The following is a 19687-nucleotide window of genomic DNA, read 5'->3' as shown; positions in this document are numbered from 1 at the left end:
TGTTTGGAGACGTTCTTACACACCTCTGGAGCAGATAGGACTTGAACCCTGGCCTCCCGGTCCAAAGGTAGGACACTGACAAACAGCACTAAAAATATTCATAAGCATTTTTTCCTCATGCCACTATCACTTCTTTTGCTAACCATCTCATTGGATGGACGTTTGGTTTTTCCGTCAATGGAAACATTCTCCCCTCCCCAACAACGACAACATTTTGTGCGTTCCTTGAAGGTTGATGAAAATGATAACGGTTTGGCGGTGTGAGACCAACCTTCTTCTCGTACCCTCAACCAGGGAAACCTTACTGTCATTTTCAGTTCTCGTTGTCATGATGATGCTTAATGCCCCGCCCCCTTTGCTGCGCGGCCTCGCGCTCCCCTACCCATAACGATCAGGCACGATTCAGGCTCCGCCCCCTTGCTGCGCGGCCTCGCGCTCCCCTACCCATAACGATCAGGCGCGATTCCGGCTCCGCCCCCTTGCTGGCGGCCTCGCGCTCCCCTACCCATAACGATCAGGCGCGATTCCGGCACCGCCCCCTTGCTGCGCGGCCTCGCGCTCCCCTACCCATAACGATCCGGCGCGGTTCCGGCTCCGCCCCTTTGGTGCGCGCCTCTGGCTCCCCACCCCCTCGCAATCCGGCGCGCTCATGGCTCCGCCCCATTCTTGCGTGTGCCCGCTCGTCCAAGCTCCTGGAGGTTGACGTCACCAAAATGGCGGTGCTATGAGCTTCAAGTGCCACTGAGAAGTGGAAAAGCAACGACAGGAGCGAGAGCTGTCACCGCCTTCCCTTTCCTTTCCCTTCCCGCCCCCGCCCCTTCTCCCTCCCCCAACCAGACCGTCACTTCATTCCGTCTCTTTCCCTTTCTCTCTCGATGTCGGATAACCAGAGCTGGAATTCTTCCTCCGAAGAGGATCTGGACACTGAGTCCGGGCCGCCTGTTGAGCTGTGCGGGATACTGAGCAAGGTGAGCCCGGGGATGGGGCGCCTCAACACCATTACCGGGGCCCGCAGCTTCCACCACTCTCATTCCCTTCCTTCAGGGTTGTACATCTCGCACCCTCTCTCCCCCCCAGGTCCCCCCCGAGAAGAGGTTTGGCCCAGTCACTCTTAGCCTTCATCCTGCTGGGACCCCCTTCCCCCGGGACCCCTTTGATATTCCGTCAAACTCCTTGGCAAGCTTCTCACTGTCTCCCGGTAACGGAGAGGCGACGGCAGGAGCTCCGTGGCCTGTCGCTCATTACCAGCTACAAACTGGCTGATTAATTACATGGTGTAATATTAGAGGGAAAGTTATGAGAAGTGGGAGTCTTCGCATATGCAGTGCTTCAGTCTTGTTGTGTCAGCTTGGTGTTTCTTTTAGTAATGAAAGGGGTATTTTTGTTTTGACAGCTCCGTGCCTCGTGTTTGTACCGGAGTCAAAGTTGTTTCCTGGTCTATGTCGTCTCTTTAATCCCGAGTCCAAAGTATTCGTGGACCCGGTGTTGGCCGATATGTCGGAGTCTTTTTTTTTGCTTTAAAACTTTACTGTGAACGCGGGCGTGTTCATTTTGTTGTAACACTGGTGCTGGAGTGAGGAATACACTCAGCCCTCTGCCGTTTGTACTTGAATCAAGTGGCTGGCTGACTGACTGGAAAGGGTAATTTTCGAAGCGCTTATAAAATAAATCAATCTTATAGGAAGCCTACAATACGAAATGAAACATTTTTATCCTTTTGAACATTCGAATCCAATCCAACCTATATCTTAGTATTCTATTACCAATTTGTTTTCATGTCTTTTCAGTGGACCAACTATATCCATGGGTGGCAGGACCGATGGGTGGTTTTAAAAACCAATACTTTGAGTTACTACAAATCCGAGGATGAGACGGAATATGGTTGTAGGGGATCAATCTGTCTAAGCAAGGCTGTCATTACCGTAAGTTTGTCGAATGTTTCTATTGCTGGTTTGCTGTTTCCATTGTATAATATGCAATAAATTAGTTTTACTAATTTGAATTCTGCAATATACCCTGTGTGAAAAAACACAGATTAATAAATCTTAGTTCCTTTTCAGCAGCTTTATGTAGAGAGATGATTGGGCAAGCAACTTATTTTGTGTTGATTTGTTCAGGTTGATTTATTTTCACCATATGATCTGTTTAGATGACTGTAGGTAACAACTGAGCTACCCTTCTGCAATTTAGCTTTAATTATTTAAGCAGTCTATGTTTAAATTGATTCTCATGTGGATAGGAAGTGAGCATTTCAACAATAAGAATGTTTTAACCTTATTCTGATTCCCAGTCCTTTCACATGAGTCTGGCGGTGAAAAGTTCATTTTGATGCCTTCCACAACTTCAGGATGTCTCAAAGCACTATAGCCAATTAATTGCTTTTTGTAAGTTAGTAATTTAATTGCAATTAGTGTTGTGTAGACAGCTTGGTTAGTAATAATCCAATGGAATTGTGCTTAGAGTCTGATTTGATTTGATTTTTACTTTTCTCTCACCTATCCCTGCGGTAAAAAGGATTGGGAAATAGCATACTTTTTTTGTCTGGGAGTTGCAAGTGAGAGGGGGGTGCTGGCAAAGAAAGGATAGTTTCTTGACAAAAATATGCATCTAGTAGACTGACCAATGCTCATTAAAATTGCCACTCCATGAAGTCTGTGAAAATGGGCAGGCAAACCCAAGTTTTTGCAGTAGAGGTATTTCAGGAATCTGAAATTTGCCTTTCCTTGATGTATAAGCAAAGAATTCTGAAATGACTCATCAGTGCCATATTGGCAATGTTAATCTCTAGCATTTATTTGGGAGAGCAACTTTGTTTGCAATTATTTCTGACTTGTCTCTAAAGTATGTCACAATTTACCTAAATATTAAGTTGTACCTGAAGAGTAAAAAGTTCTCAATTGGCAAGGTATTGTAGCAGGGAAAAAAAACTAAGCTGGTTTTATAGTCATGTTATCATCTTTCTACTCACCTGATGGAGTTACTTAGATTCCCTGGGTTAAGGGAGTGATGTTTGTTCTGGCCTTAACTTGTGCTTAAAATATTGAGGTAAAATATTCCCTGCTCTTTGAATACATTTGGGTTGCCATAGATTAATTATCAGAAGTTAGCAACAACAGCCACCAACGTTTAATTGGTGTATTAAATGTTTGACAAGAGCTGGAGCAATAACAATACCAAGCTACCCAAGGAGGCATCTGGGCAGCTGACCAAATATTTTGATCAGAGGTGGGTTTTTCAGGAGTGACAAAGCAGGATTTGTGATGGAGTGGAGCAGATGTCTAGGGAGATCAGAGCCCAGGAAGCCGAAAGCATGTCTGCTAATCTTGAAGCATGTAAAATCAGTTTTCAAGAGGCCAAAATTGGGCGAGCATGCATATCTTGAGACTTGTAATGCTGGAGGATGCTTCATTGTTTGGGACATAGTACAGGTAATTCTCAGATAACGCATGTTTCAGTGTGATTTAGCTAAAATGTTGTTGAGGAATTAGGAAACGGTGTTTTCGAGAATGTTTCCCTCGGTGCAATAGCACAACTTCAGTGGTGATCGTTCTGCGAGCTTCATTCTGCACATGCGCTGGTGTCAGTGGGCGACAGCAGGTTTCTGAGAGAGGTACTGTACAGAGAGGAACTCCTTGAGATGGATATATTGAGCAGCTTCCTGTGAAAGGTACTGTACTCTTAGAGCATTTTTGGAACAAAATGGAGGGGTATAGTGACAAGAATGTTAGCAAGAAGTGTCCTGGTAATAAAATTGCAGGTGGTGAGTGCAAAAGAGAGGCTGTAACACTGGAAGAGAAGCTAGCTATTATAAAGCGTTTTGAGCATAAGGAGCGATTATATGATATAGCTCGCTTCACAGGAATGAGGGAATCTATCTTATGCACCATGATGACTCTCAGTCCCTGCACTAACAATATTTTTTAAATATACTGTTAAATTTACTTCTGTTTCACTGCAATATGATTTATACCTTCATTCAGGCTGTGCTGTATTTTGTTAGATTTCTGGGTGATTTTTGAGTGATTGTGAGTGATGTTGTTTTGCTGGTCTGCCCCTAACTCCACTGTTCCTGTAGGCAGCATTATTTATGTTAAGCAATTTTCTCGTAAGTGGGGTTTTGCTGTGATGCAACTATGGCTTTATAAGAAAACTACCTAAATGGGAATTCATTGGTGATAATACCGCAATCAACATCCTGAGATTTACCGTTGACCAGAAAATGAACTGGACCAGTCACGTAATAAACCTAGGAGAACAGGTCAGAGGCTGAGAATTTTGAAGCATGTAACTCATTCATTGTTCTGGATGTAGGTTTGCCTGCTGAGCTGGAAGGTTCATTTTCAGACACTGTGTCACCAAAATAGGTAATGTCTTCAGTGAGCCTCTGAATGAAGCCAGAACGTTAACCCACTACCTATCCACATGACTGGTGTGTTATGACAATCTGCACTTGGATGAGTGCAGTTGTTCCTCCACTGTCACTGTAAAAGTATTGGAATCCCTTACTAACAGCATTGTGGGTGTACCTACATTACATGTACTGAGACAGTTCAAGAACGCAACTCCATCTTCAGAGCAAATTCTTATGGGCAATAGCTGCTGTTCTACCTACCAATCCCACATACTGTGAATGAGTAATAACAATGTTGCAGGACATGGAGAGATTTGAAGGATGAGAATTTTCAAACTGAAGCCTTTCACTGAAAGGCAATGGAAGTCAGCAAGCACAACATGAACAAGAGATTTGGAATATCAGAATGCAGGCAGCTGAAATGTTTGTATGATTGTAGGTTCAGAAGCTAGTCAGTCAAGGATTGAAATAGTTAAATCTAGAAATGATAAAGGCTAAAATTGATTTTCAGTAGTAGGCAAAGTTAGGCATGATTGAAATTAAGTGATGTTACAGAGGGTGAAGGAGGTAGTGTTTGTGATAGTATAATGATGTAATTGGAAGTTCAACTTCAGAACAAACAAAGCTAACGTTGTGAATGTCCTTCACAGTTGAAGGCAATTGCCGGGGTGAAAATGATGGTCAGAAAAAACGTTTGTGGGAACCAAAGACATTAACTTCATAGAGTCATAGAGATGTACAGCATGGAAACAGACTCTTTGGTCCAACCCATCCATGCCGACCAGATATCCCAATCCAATCTAGTCCCACCTGCCAGCACCCAGCCCATATCCCTCCAAACTCTTCCTATTCATATACCCATCCAAATGCCTCTTAACTGTTGCAATTGTGCCAGCCTCCATCACTTCCTCTGACAGCTCATTCCATACACGTACCACCCTCTGCATGAAAATGTAGCCCCTTAGGTCTCTTTTATATCTTTCCCCTCTCACCCTAAACCTATGCCCTCTAGTTCTGGACTCCCCGACCCCAGGGAAAAGACTTTGCCTATTTACCCTATCCATGCCCCTCATAATTTTGTAAACCTCTATAAGGTCACCCCTTAGCCTCCAACGCTCCAGGCAAAACAGCTCCAGCCTGTTCAGCCTCTCCCTATAGCTCAAATCCTCCAACCCTGGCAACAGTTGTGCAATATTTAGTTGAAGGACATGTCTGCTCATCCAAAATTGGATAACAATGTGACAAATCAAAAAAAAGTAGAGAGCTTCAGGAGTGCTTGAGGTAGGATTGTGTTGCTGACATTGATTATATATTTTGATTTTTTTAAATAATACCACTAAAGGGATGCAAGGGTAGATCCTTTAGGGTTTCCAGAGTTGAGTTTCATGTTCTTTCTTTGTCTTTCCAAGATGAGACATTTAATATGTATCTACAGTTGTTATTATAGTTTATTTTCAATAAACACTTGGCAATTTTAATGTACATAGCTTGCTTAACTGAAGCAGTAATTGTGCCTAATGTTTAAGTCTGTACCAAGACAGCACAGCAATCAAATTTTATAATTAGAAGTGGGCAACTTTTCAAGTGGGTTCAAGCGTTCATTAAAATTTTGTTTTTTCCTTGCAAGTTAGTGATTTGTTATAGGTGTGTTAGCACTCCAGTAGCGATTTCTCATGAGTTGGATTATGAACCCTATGTGCTGTTGAGTCAAGAGGTGGCAATTTAGTCAAATGTAGTCATGCTTGTCTGAATAAATAATTGGTCAATGATTTAGTTAATCAGTCCTGACCTGAGGACATTAAGATTTCAAAGACCTATACAGTTCAGGCTAGTGCTTTAGGATAAACATTAAATAGGGGACCTTGGGTGTGGTTGTGCCGGCTCTCTCTCTTTTGTGACAATGAGTTCAATATGTAAATATTCTGTGAATCAAAGAATGATTGAGGGAAGGGCAGTGGATGTTGTCTACATGGACTTTAGTAAGGCATTTGAGAATGATGCCTCATGCCTGGCTGGTACAAAGGCAGTCTCTTGGATTATGGGCTGAGTTGGCTAGATTTGATACAAAACTAATTTGGTCGTAGAAGACAGAAGCTGTGAAAGGGCACCTTTTGGAATGGTATCCCACAGGCATCAGTGCCTTTGTAATACTTAAATGATGTGGAGGAAAATTTAGGTGGTCTGATTAGTAAGTTGTAGATGACACCAAAATTGACAGTTGCAGGTGGCGATGAGCATTGTCAAAGGACACAGTGGGCTTTAGATAGTAGATTTGGGCAGAAAAATGGCAGATTGAGTTTAATCTGGACAAATGCGAGGTGATATATTTTGGAAGATCAAATTCAGATGCAAATTATATCTGGTCTGAACTCCCAGGAACATTAGTATGCAGGGCGATCTGGGAAAAGAGGGCCACAGATTCCTTGAAAGTGGCAACACAGGTGGCTAAGATGGCATACAGCACACTTGCCTTCATTGGGGCATCAAATCTAAAAGTTAGCAAGTTATATTCAAGCTATATCATGCTTAGGGCACATTGCGGATGTTGCGTGCAGTTCTGGTCGCCACATTGCTTGAAGGACATGGATGTTTTGGAGACAATGAAGAGATGGTTTACCGGGATGTTGTCTAGTCTGGATGGTTTTAGTTATGAGGAGAAGTTGGATAAACTGAGTTTTCTTTCACTGGAAAGACTGAGATGGCAGAACATTCAAATACAAGAGAGCATAGGTTTAAACTGAGAGGGGAACGTTTAGGGGAGAAGTGTGGGTAAGATTTTTCACAAGGGTGGTGGGTGTCTGAACACACTGACAGTGGAAGCAGGCATGTTAGCAACTTTTAAGGCAAATCTTGATAGACACATGAACAGGAGGTAAACAGATGGATAGGCAGTACGCAGGGCCATTAGTAGCTAGTCTAAATGAGGATTTGGAATTAGTGTAGTGGCTCAAGGGCCTGTTCTTGTGCTGTATTGATTATATATTGTATAAATGGTGATATAATGTTAGAGAATGTTATTCTCCATTATGACCACATCTTGGCTCCGTATATTGTCACTTTGTTTTAGAAGGATGGACATGTTTAAGTGTGCATTATGTAAAAAGATCATTAAACCTTCAATAGTTTCTCTTACACAAAATTATCAGCAACCCAGCAATAGTAGTGATTAATTATTATCAAGAATAGAGGACACTTTTCTGGGGACTGTGGACACATTTCAAACCCATTATCAGGATAAGCTTTTAACCTTGGATAAAATAGTGAGCAGCTTAAATGAGTTTATTTGATCCAGGAAAGTGAAGTGTTATTATATGTTTGAAACTAATTTTGCCAGCAGTTGCATTTGTCATCCTATGTTTTGACCTTAGTGTGCAATGGACATTGTACTGTTAACTTTAGCTTCAAATATTGCAAAATGGAACATGTGGCATTTTCATTTTGTCCACTCCACTGTTGGAAAGAAGAGCAATAGTGTCTGGTAAATTGTGGCCTTTGCCCAATTAGGATTGTGTTTGCAGGATTTGCAATGTTATTCAGTTTTGGGTGCCCGTATAATAAAGCATGTCAGGGCTATGGAGAAACACAAGATTCGTGAAGTTGAGATCAAATTTTTGAGTTTTTAATTAAAAATCAAAAAATGATTTTCTCATTGGATTGTGAAAGGTTGAGGCATTTTAAGGTGCTCAATGATGATTTTTGACATCATGAGAAACCACTTCACCATTTTGCTAAATGCATGTAACAGATTTAAACTCCTCTAGTACAATGGAAGTCATGAAAGCATTAAAGCAGAAAACTGAATGCCATTACAGAAAAGGTGGTGAAAACAGAAAAGGGATATACAATATTGTGCAATTTCATAGTTTTGGTCTAGCCTGAGCCAAAGCACAGAAAATGTACCATAGTGTTATGAGATCTATGTTTCATAATTCAACTTGTTATATTACATTGATGTACTTGAAATGTTTTTGGTAGAATAAAAGCAAAATACTGAGGACACTAGAAATCTAGTGCATAGAGAATGTGCCGATTCGGTCAGGTTACTAGTTTTTTCGATAGTCTCTTTGCGAATTCAGAACAGTGGGAATGGATGTTAGGACAGTTGCATGCTTCTCCAGTAGAATGTGAGAGGTAATGGTCACCATTAATGTCCCCACTGACCTCATCTGAGGGAAGTGCACCCAACTCTAGTTCCTCAGAAACCGTGTTAGGGAGCTGGAGCTGGATGAACTTCAAATCATTCTGGAGGGGGTCATAGAGAGGAATTGCAGGGAGGTAGTCTCACCTCTGGTACAGGAAAAATATATTCTGGATTAGTGGTGCTGGAAGAGCACAGCAGTCCAGAATCTGGTTTCCAGCATCTGCAGTCATTGTTTTTACCTACTGGAAAAATATAGATGGTTTACAGTCAGGGTACGGAAAGGGAACAGGCAGACAGTGCAGGGATCCCCTGTGGCTGTTCCCCTCAATAAGTATACCGTTTTGGATATTGTTTTCGGGGGAGGGGGCACCTACCAGGGAGAGCCATAATGGGCACTGAGCCCAGCTCTGCGGCTCAGAAGGGAAATGGGAGAGTAGAAAAGCCCTGGTGGTATGAGACTCGAGAGTTAGAGGAACGGTCCGGAAATTTTATGGTTGCGAGCAGGACTGTCAGAAGGTACGTTGCCTTACAGGATCCGGGATGTCTCTGATTGAATGCACCAGATTCTGAAGGGAGAGGGTAAGCAGCCACAAGTCAAGGTGCACCTTGGCACCAATGACATAGTTAGGAAAAAGGATGAGGGTCTAAAGTGATTTCAGGGAGTTAGGTTGGAAGCTAAAAAATAAGGCAAGCAGAGTAGTAATCTCAGGATTATCACGGATGCCACGTGTGTGAGAGGCGAGGAACAGGGAACAACTGCAGCTAAACATGTGGCTACAGGGCTGGGGGAGGAGGGATGGTTTCAGATATATAGATCATTGGGTACCTTCTGGAGAAGGCGGAACATGTATACGAACATCAGGGATAGTGGAGAGAATTAGTGTCTGGAGTCTAAAGAGATAGGGAAGGCCCTAAATGAGTTTAGTTTGCTTCAGTATTCACTAGACAGAAAAATCTTGATAGTGAGAATACCATGGACCAGGTTAATAGGCTTGAACAGATTGATATTAAAGAAGTAGATGTGCTGGAAATTCTTGGAAGCATCAAGGTAGGCTCCCAGGTCCAGACCAGATAGATCCAAGGTTCTGCAAGAAGCGAGTAATATTGCTCTGTCTCTGGCGATGATCCTTGCATCCTCGTTCTCCACAGGAGTAGTATTGGAAGATTGGAGGGAGCTGACTGTTACTCCTCTGTTCAAGAAAGGAATCAGGAAATCCCTGGAAATTACAAACCAGTCAGTCTTGGGTCTGGGGGAAGCAAGATACTGGAAAGGATTCTGGGTTAGGATTCTTGACTATTTGAAAAAACATAGTTTGATTAAATAGAGTCAGCATGATTTTGTGAAGGGCAGGTCATGCCTCAAAGCCTTATTGAGTTCTTTGAAGATGTGATGAGACAAATTGAAGGTTCAGCAGTGGTTGCGGTGTATGTGGATTTCAGGAAGGCATTTGATAAGGTTCCCCACGGTAGGCTCATTCAGAAAGTGAGGAGGTATGGAATACAGGGAAATTTGGCTGTCTGGATACAGATTTGGCTGGCCGAAAGAAGATAGCGAGTAGTATTGGATGGAAAATATTCCACCTGGAGGTCTTGATCAGTGGGATACCACAGGGATCTGTTCTTGGGTCTCTGCTATTTGTAGCTTTTTGTAAATGACTTGGATGAATAAGTGGAATGGTGTGTTAGTAATGATGGTTGGTGGTGTTGTAGATGGTGTCGAGGGCTGTTGCAGGTTACAACAAGACATTGACAGCAGGCAGAGCTGGAATGAGAAGTGGCTGATGGAGTTCAACCTGGATAAATGTGAAATAAATCACTTTGAAAGGTTGAATTTGAATGCTGATTACAGGTTTAAAGACAGAATTCTTGGTAGTGTGGACCAACAGTGTGAACTTTGGGTCCATATACATAGATCCCTCAAAGTTGCTACCCAAGTTGACAGAGTTGTTAAGGCGTATGGTGTGTTGGCTTTCATGAACAGCGGGATTGAGTTTAAGTGCCACATGGTTTTGCTGCAGCCCTACAAAATCCTGTTTAGTCCACATTTGGAATATTGCATCCAGTTCTGGTCACCTCATCATAGGAAAGGTGCAAAGGAGGTTTACCAGAATGCTGACTGGCTTGGAGTGCTTGTCTTATGAAGAAAAGTTGAATGAGCTAGGGTTTTCACACTGGAGAGAAGACCGAACAGAGGTGACTTGCTAGAGGTATACAAGGTAATTACAGGCATAGATAGCCTTTGTCTAGTGCAGAAATGGCTGCCACGAGGGGTCACAATTTTAAGGTGATTGGAGGAAGGTATCATGGAGCTGTCAGGCGTAGGTTCTTTATGCAGAGTGGTTGGTGCGTGGAATGCACTGCCAGTGGTGCTGGTGGTACCGTCAGATGTTAGGGACATGTAAGCGACTGCTGGACAAGCACATGGACGGCAGTAAGTTGAGGGGTGTGTAGGTTAGGTTGATCTTAGATAAATGCTCGGCACAACATCCTTGTTTAGAAAGGCCTGTACTATGCTGTACTGTTCTATGTTCTAATGCTATAGAAACCCAGCAGCTCTGGTAGTGGTGAAAGAAACAACAGTTCTGAAGATGCTAAATTGGACTTGCAGTATTAACTCTGTTCACTTGTTGTTGAAACAAACAAATGTTGTTTCAAATGTTTTGGTAGGTTTCTTTCCCCAGGGTGAATTAAGTTGGTGCTGATAACTTGTGTTTTAGATACCAGGTGTCTCCTTAGTGTTCCCTGTAGAAATCATAATTAAATGAAGTTTTACCCAAAGTTGAATTTTCCAAGCATTCTACTTAATCGATGTAGAAGTCTCAATTTTCTGCAGTCATTCTGGTTAAAACTACCAATTTGGAAACATGTTTTATAGTAAACTTGTACAGTGCTGTTTTGGGCATTGATTTTCTTGTGGACACAATCAAGGTTGAGGGTTCAAACTGAAGCTTGATTTTGAACAAGATCCTAAAACTGAGAAAATCGTGTTCTAAGCAATGATGTATAGTGCAATGCCAAGGATTCTTTCAAATCAGTGTACCTTTTTGAAAATGTGATCTAAGGTTGGAAAAAGTTAAGAATAGCTGAGTTATAAAATCTAATTCAGAGTAAATTTATAATTTCCACTGTTATCTGATTTCAGATGATGTGGTAGTTGGCTTCAGGGCTCAAAAGGAAACATTTCAGTGTTCCCAACATACTTTAACATTTGCTGTAGACTGTTATGGGCCTTGAGTGAGAGGATTAAGATTGGCTGAGATGTCTCATGCACTTTGGTCTTAACTGAATTAATTTTCATTGCCCGACGATTACATACGTGGAGCAATCTATGGAAGATGACTCTACAGCAATTCTTTCTAAACAAGGAGTTACCATATAATGAGATCAAACTCTCTGCATTAGAATTTTCACCTGATGCTGCAGATTTTTTTCAGTTGTTTAATCTTTTCATTTCTTAATTTTATTTTGATCTCCCTTTTGTAGAATAAACAAGAATGCTACTTCTAAGCTGATTTGTTGGATTCAGTTACCCATGTTAGAATTATAAAATCACCCTTTCCTATTTTATATGTTGAATATAATATGAATCTTTGTAGTTAATACTGCATCTTATAATAAAGTACAGTAAACACGTTTGAGGTCTGGCAAACACTCTAACATTGTTAAAGTGCTCTGAATTCAAGTTGGTTTTTATTTCACTAAATAGCTCAGATTGTTGTTTTTTTTTTGAGCAGCTGTGCAGGTTTATTTTATTGAGTTGTGAAGAACAAAATATCACTGCACTGATATTTTGTTTAATTGAACCATGAACAAACATCATTGATCACCATTTATGATTCACTGATGTACTCAGTCATGACATCTTGTGATGCAGTAAGAGCTCCATGCTTACTAACTGGCAGTGTTTCAATTGAAAACTCTTATGGTGTTCGCATTTTTACTGACATATATTTGTGGTTTGTTATTTTCATTACAGCGCAGAACTTCTACCAGTCAATACTTATAGCTAAACCTGGTCTTAGTGCTCCTTGTATTCAGGCACTAATTTTTACCCTGTATGCAAGATCTATCCCTTTAAAATTTTATTTAAAACATAAAGGTAGCATGTATTCTGGGATGAGAGTGACATACACAGCTCAGGTTTTGTATGTTTAAAATTCATGCACTTGACCTGCAGTTATGATACCGGATGATTAATACTCCAGTTCTAACAGAACTTAACTCTGTTCCTCTCTGCACAAATGTTCCCAGATCTGACTGTTTCCAACATGATTTTTTTATGTTGACAAGCTGATAATTTTTCTTTGTTGCAGCATACAACAAGCAATAAGAAACATTTAACAGGCTTTTCTTTATACTTCAGTGTTTATTAGTTGGTCTTCTGTTTTATTGTTTATCCTGCTTTTTAAGCATTATTTTATTACTTCCAAAGAAGCAAACAGGGCAACATAAACCAAAACAAAAATAATAGTATAAATGACCATGGGAATTCAGGATTGGAGGAGTGGAAACTATCATTATTTAAGATCCTTAAGGAAAGGATTTACTCATTTTGAAAAATATGACCTTAATAGTGAGAGGCAGCATGGCTTTGTGCAGGGAAGGTCTTGTCTCAAACGTGATTGGATTTTTGAGGTTGTGATTGGATTTGTGACAAAGATGGTTGAGGGTGAGGTGGTAGTTGTCTTTATGGACTTTAGCAAGGTCTTTGACAAGGTCACTTAAGGCAAATTGATACAAAAGATGAAATCATGGGATCCACAGTGAGCTGGTTAAATGGGTACAGAAGATATTAGACATTATTTATAGAAGGTAGACGGTAGTGGTAGAAGAGTGTTTTTCAGATTGTAAATCTGTGACTAGTGGCATATTTCTGCAGGGATCCCTGTTATTTGTAATATAACTGTAAATGACTTGGAGAAATGTAGATGGCCCGATTAGTAAGTTTGTAGATGACGAAGACTGGGATCTCGTGCAGATAGTCAGGAGGATTGCTGGAGGATACAGCAAAATATAGGCTGGAGACTTGGGTGGATAAATGATAAACCAAGTCTAATCTGGACAAATGTGAGGTGGTATGTTTTGAGATCTAATGCAGGAGGGAAGTATACAGAAAATGGCAAAACTCTTAATGACCTCAACATACAGAGGGATCAAGGCATATAGATCCACAGTTTCCTGAAAGTGACCAAACAAATGGAAGGAATATGGAAGAAATATTGCTTTCATAGTGGATAAAAATTGGCAAGTCATGTTGCAGCTATGTAGAACTTTAGTTAGGCCTCATTTGGAATGTTGTATGCCGTTGTGGTTGCCACACTAACCGAAGGATGTGGAGGCTTTGGAGAACGTTTACCAGGATGTTGCTGCTTTGGAGGATATTAGCTATGAGGAAAGATTAGACAAACTTGGGTTCTTTTCACTTGAATGTTGAAGGATGAGGGTCAACTTGATAAAGGTTACAAAATTGAGGCATGGATAAAATGGATAAGCTTCCTCCCCCTGAGGATAGAAATGCCAATTACTAGGGGACATATTTTTAATGTAAAAGAGGATATGTTTGAAGGAGATGAGAGGCAATTCTTTTGAGGCTAGTAAGTGCTTGGAATGTGCTGCTGGAGGAGGTGTGGAGGCAGATATGATAGCAACCTTTTAAGAGGCATCTTTCCAGATATGAATCAGCAGTGAATGCAGAGATACGGACAGGATAGAGACAAAAGGTTTTTAGTTTAAAAAAGGCAACATGTGTTGGTGCAGCTTGATGGGCCAAAAGGCCTGCTCCTGTGCTGTACCTACTAACTTGTTCCTTAATATTGATAGGAATGAAATAGGCAGGAGCACTGGGACGAGAAATGGCTAATATAGAAAAGCATAGAAAGTAGAAACTGCTTTAACTGTCTTTCAGAGAGTGAAACAGATTGGCCAGTATGAATTTGAAAGGGAGTCATAATGTGAATAAATATCATTCTGACAATACTTTATGCATCTCTTATTTTTGGAGGTCCCTCAACGCCAACTTTGCCCTAAAAGAAAGAAATAAAAACAAAATACTGGAGATCTGAAATAAGATCGTCAGAAAAAGCACCATATTTGGCAGCATCTGTCAAGAGAAATAAAGACAACATTGATTCCAATGACTCTTCTTTGGAGCCTGAACTGAGATGCTGCCAGATCTGCTGAGTTGTTCTAGCACTTTGTTTTTACACTGAAAACAAATTGGATCAAAACACACACAATGGTTTGGCAATTGAGGCTTGACATTGAGTAACTTGAAACAGCTGTTATTACCCTTGATATCTTGGTAGGTTTTGGGTGTTATTCTTGATAATTAACTCATGCTTACTAAGAAATATCTGTCCCGTTTGTAAGCCTTCATTGTATATGAACAGTGCAATACCATTTGCTAATGTGTAAGCTCAGGTTTATAATTACCTTTTTAACTTGCTGGATATAGTATGAGCCTTCTTGAAAAGCTAAATTTTGTAAAATATTAGGATTCGATTTATTTTTGAGAAAGGGGATGTTGAATTCAAGGGCATGTGGTTACTGCTGTTGATTTGAGCACAGTGTTTTTAAATTTAGAATCAAAAAGAATAAAATCCTTGCATTCAAGTAGCATTGTTGCATTAACTGCATTTTGTAGGCTGTTATTTGCAGCTTGCCATCCTGGGAAGCCAGTCTAGACCGTAGTTTTTGCCTGCTTTCAATATTCATTTACCACTCATTATTATATCTTAATTTGAAAGTTGCTACTTCAAATGCTTTTTGAAGAAGGCACTCCTATTGAAATGTCAACTTTGAAGTTTTTTATTAAGCTTTGTGTTTCACACCTTTGTGTGAGGTGAAGTTATTTTTTTGTAAAACAGGTTGGATCAGTTTTTGTGTTTGTAGAATAGGGCTTTGAGATGTATGTTTTCATGTACTGCGAAGCTGAGTACAGCCTGTATAAAAGTTTTTGACATGTAGTTTGGCAGAGGAAGTGCAGCGAGAGAGAGAAGTGTACTAATTTTTCCTGAATTGCAATTTGGAATTCAGTAATCAGTTTTATAGTTTTTCCTTGAGGAAATCTGACTTGTTATCTTATTTTTATTTTCTGTGTATTTTGTGATTGGTGGGAAGGGCCACATTAATCCTCAAACTGATGTTGTCTGATTGGGTTTTACTTTGGAATATTTTCATTCTACATCTGAATGCAGACATGTATTAATTTAGAAACCGATTTGATACATTTTTGTAGTGTCTGCTGGACTTCAGGGATCTGACCACATCTTTTGCTCAAATGGGTCTGAAAGCAATGAGGGAATATGGAAGGCGTACATATTGTGCTGATTACTAGGTTTTCTCGCATCCTTAGATTAGGAACTAAATTTTAAATAAGTCCCCAAAGAGCTGCAGGTGCTGGAAATCATAAACAAAAACAAATTGCTGGAAACATTCCACAAGTTTGACAGCATCTGTGGAGAGAAAGCAGAGTTAATGTTTCTGGTCTAGTGACCCTTCTTCAAAACTGAAGTTTAGGAGCTATTTTACTTCCTATTGCATTTCAATGTTAAACAATGAATTAAATCTTTCAAACGTTGAGGTATTTTTGGATGTGTCGAACGTTGGAAGTTTGGAACCAAGTCACATTTTTTTGTGGGAGACTTTGAATTAGTACCTCACCAGGTCCGTTCACAGGGTACTGTTGATGGTCCAGTTCATTGTGAATGGAACAAAAAGCAGTAGGTTGATTACAAGATGCTGTTGTTGTTTCCACAGCACTGCAACCTAGTACCTGGCAGCGTATTAGGCTACTCATTGTACTTTGGTAAATGTCTGTATTTTTCTGCTTTTCGTAACTTCACACAGGGCTAGTGGAGTTGATTTGTTCTGAGTCTTGGCTCCAGTGAATCTCTGTTTAAGGTTTTTGTCCTTGGGGAAGTCAAGTTTCTACACCTTATCAAGCAAATCGAAACTCTGTACATGAATGTTCCTCAGTTGTTTAATTTGGAGATGCTTATGCAAAGAACCTATCACCATTTTAATTGATACCAAAAAGTCGTTTTGAGTACTAGGATTGAACACAATTTTTGTAATTAAGTGATACTGAAGGTAAATAGTTAATTTGGTCTAGTCTTTACGTTATTTGCGCTGAAACAATAAGTTGTCATCTAATAAAATAGAAACAGAGAGAAGATGAAAATGGTAAAAGAAGTTTACATTTATATTCCACTTTTTCAATCACCAGGCTTTCTAAGAACTTGATAGTCAGCAAAGTACTTTTGAGCATAGCTGCAAATATAATGTAGGAATCACAGCAGCCAATTTGCTCAACCAGCAACATTTAGTAATGATTAGATAATCTATTTTTGTGATGTAGATTAAAGGTTAAATATTGCCAGGACCCCAGGGACAATACTTCGAAAATTGTTCTAAGTAGTGCCGTGGAATCTTTTATATCCAGTCAAGCAGATAAACTGGATCTTGATTGTTTCATCTAAATAGTAACACTTCTGATAGTCCATATCTGTTTGAGGGCAGGGGTCATGTAAGGGAAGATTATTTTAAAAGCAGGTGTTCTTATAGAAGTTGAGATTGACCTTTTTGTTATAGATTGGATGTGGGAAATGAAATACAGTTTGGAGTGAAGCATGATGCTAAGGTTATGAATTCACATGATTCATTCTGACTCACTGGCTGGGCGAGTAAATGTAATCACTTAGAACGTTTGTGATGGTGTCCAAAGACAATGACTCCCTTTTCAATTTTGAGCTGGAATTTTTGATTTATCAAACGTGCAACCATCAGAGAATAGGCTGAGATTGTGGAAATTAGTGCATTGATCAGTAATGTGTACAATTGAGCAATATGGTAAAGAATGCCAGAATAAAAGTATATGAATAGGAAGGGTTGGGAGGGATATGGGCCAGGTGCTGGCAGGTGGGACTAGATTGGGTTGGGATTTCTGGTCGGCATGGACAGGTTGGACTGAAGGGTCTGTTTCCATGCTGTACATCTCTGACTCTCTATATGCCAGAATAAAAATAATAGATTGCAATCTCTTATTTTAAATGCATTCTGGGTAGAGGCTTGCCAAGGCTGCTTGTACTGGTGAATGAAAGATTGGAAAAGTCTTAAACTGAGGGAATGAAAGTAACTGTGTCTTGGTTTGAAGAAAGGTTTGATAGCACGAGTTGTAAATCAAGGTACTAAGTTAAATTAAGAATCTGCATGGATGTTTGTCTTCTCACATTTGCTAATCTTTTGTCTTGTTTCTCTAATATTTGCACTTTATAACCTTTTGTGCTCCACCTTTATTTCTTGTCCCATTTTATTCTGGTGTTTTAATACATTAAGGGGAATAGTTGAAAATGTGAAATTGGCTCAAAGTGAATCAGCAGCCTTTTTAAATCTGTTTTATACAATTTCATTTCCATTTAGTTTGAGAAATACTGCCAAGATCTTTAATTTTTGGAAAAATGTGACAGACTATAAAGGAGCCTCCAAGGAATTTGAACAATTATAACTACTGTTCAGTGACTTTCACTGAAAATAATTGAGTACTTTGGAAAATCAGCTGTTGGTTCACTGTGAATCTATTTCACTCCGTGTAGAACTCTGACTTAGTGGGTTTAACTATTCCTTAGAGTTAAAAACAATGACTGCAGATGATGGAAACCAGTGGTGCTGGAAGAGCACAGCAATTCAAGCAGCATCCGACGAGCAGCAGTTTCAATTCTTATTTGATACTATCTAAACTACCAAAAAATAAAATGTTTCTCTTTTGGAAAAGAAACAAACTTAACGTTTCAGGTCAATGACCTGTTAACACGAAATGTTAACTTTGATTTCCTTTCCACTGCTTCCTGAGCTATTAAAAACAGATTAAAAATGATAGCAGCATTAATATGTGCAGTAACTTTTTTTCTATTTTAAAAAAATTTCTCATTGTATATTTGGATTCTACTTTTTAAACAGAATTTACTAACTTACAACGTAGGATAATCTCAGGACCATGCATCTTTAGACTTTATATCCTATAGTGTAAACTCCTATTAGTAAAAATCTCAAATTGTAAACTTACAAATTTACTCCTGCCAATGCTTGAGTCGTAGTGGTCCAACCAGTCCATGCTGACCATAATACCAAACAAACCACCTAGACTCCAAGATAAAAACAGACTATGTGGATGCTGTAAATCAAACAAAAACAGAAAATGCTGGAAAAGCTCAGCAGGTCTGGAGGCATCTGTGAAATCAGTTGATGTTTTGGGTCTGGTGTACCTTCCTCAGAACTGTGCTCTGTTCCTGTACTCAAAAGGTCTGAGCAATGAAGGCAAGCATGCTAAGCACCTCCTTAACTACCCTATCAATATGTGATGCAAATTTGAGAGAATATGTACATGAACCGCAAGGCTTTGTTCAACAACACTGCCCAAGGCTCTACTTTTAATTGTAGAAGTCTTGTCTTTATTTATTTTACGAACTGCAATACCTAGCATTTTTCCAAATTAAACTCTTTTCTAGAGTTATTTCTATTTGCCAAAAAAACCCTCTTGAAAGTCTTGTCATTTAAGACTGTGACAACTATGTATTTGCAATTAAAAACAAATCTATTTTACATCTGCCAGCTTACTTAGTAACAACTCATTTTGGTTTGAAAATGATAGAATTTCAATAGCAACATTACTATTCACCCACCTTAATTCATTTTTGAAATATTACTTTCTCAGAAATACTTGAGATACTTAAACTCTGTGTTAGGAAGCATAATCATTTATCATTCATTGTCAAACCAAACTCTCCTTTTTACTTGCCCTTGTAGCATTTCACATTCTCGGTTGTAACTAAATCCACAAAATAGCACATCGTGGACTTTGTAATGAAAATTCTGCATCATGTATGCAGAAGCAAGACAGTACTAACCTTGAGGTTGAAGTTTGCGCCATGAGTTTTGAGGCCAAATGAATCAAAATATTCCTTTTTAAGAAAGTGATCGTGTAACATTACATCATCAATTATTACATTAAACAATCAATCTGAACCTGAAATTGCAAACGTTCCAAACCAAGTAGTCACTTGATCTTTTCAGACACTTGCATGACAATCTGATAATATGCTAGGTACTAAAACATTATATTATGCAATTGTATTTAGTAAATTATTCCTTATAGTCTGACTTATTCCTTTTGTAATTGAAAGTTTGGCTATATTTCA

General features: G+C 39.7%; 1 protein-coding gene across 5 annotated transcripts in view; it reads left to right on the top strand.

Moving 5' to 3' along the window:
• Positions 1-747: 747 nt before the first annotated feature.
• The window catches only part of LOC122556187 (ceramide transfer protein), a 116653-nt gene continuing 97713 nt past the window's right edge, over positions 748-19687 (top strand). The window contains exons 1-2 of one of the 5 annotated variants that reach the window (XM_088000316.1): positions 748-968; positions 1788-1922. In XM_088000316.1, coding sequence (XP_087856442.1) covers positions 876-968; positions 1788-1922 — 228 coding nt within the window. In that variant the 5' untranslated portion in view covers positions 748-875. The remainder of the gene's footprint in view (positions 969-1787; positions 1923-19687) is intronic. The other 4 variants (XM_088000317.1, XM_088000325.1, XM_088000327.1 and 1 more) reach the window with 4 other exon arrangements.

The sequence above is a fragment of the Chiloscyllium plagiosum genome, unplaced genomic scaffold, assembly GCF_037043375.1.
Source record: "Chiloscyllium plagiosum isolate Xiang-an unplaced genomic scaffold, Cpla_swu_hap1 HiC_scaffold_2, whole genome shotgun sequence".
Lineage (NCBI taxonomy): Eukaryota > Metazoa > Chordata > Chondrichthyes > Orectolobiformes > Hemiscylliidae > Chiloscyllium > Chiloscyllium plagiosum.
Note: the sequence above shows the minus strand (reverse complement) of the source record. Positions and strands in the feature narration are given on the sequence as shown.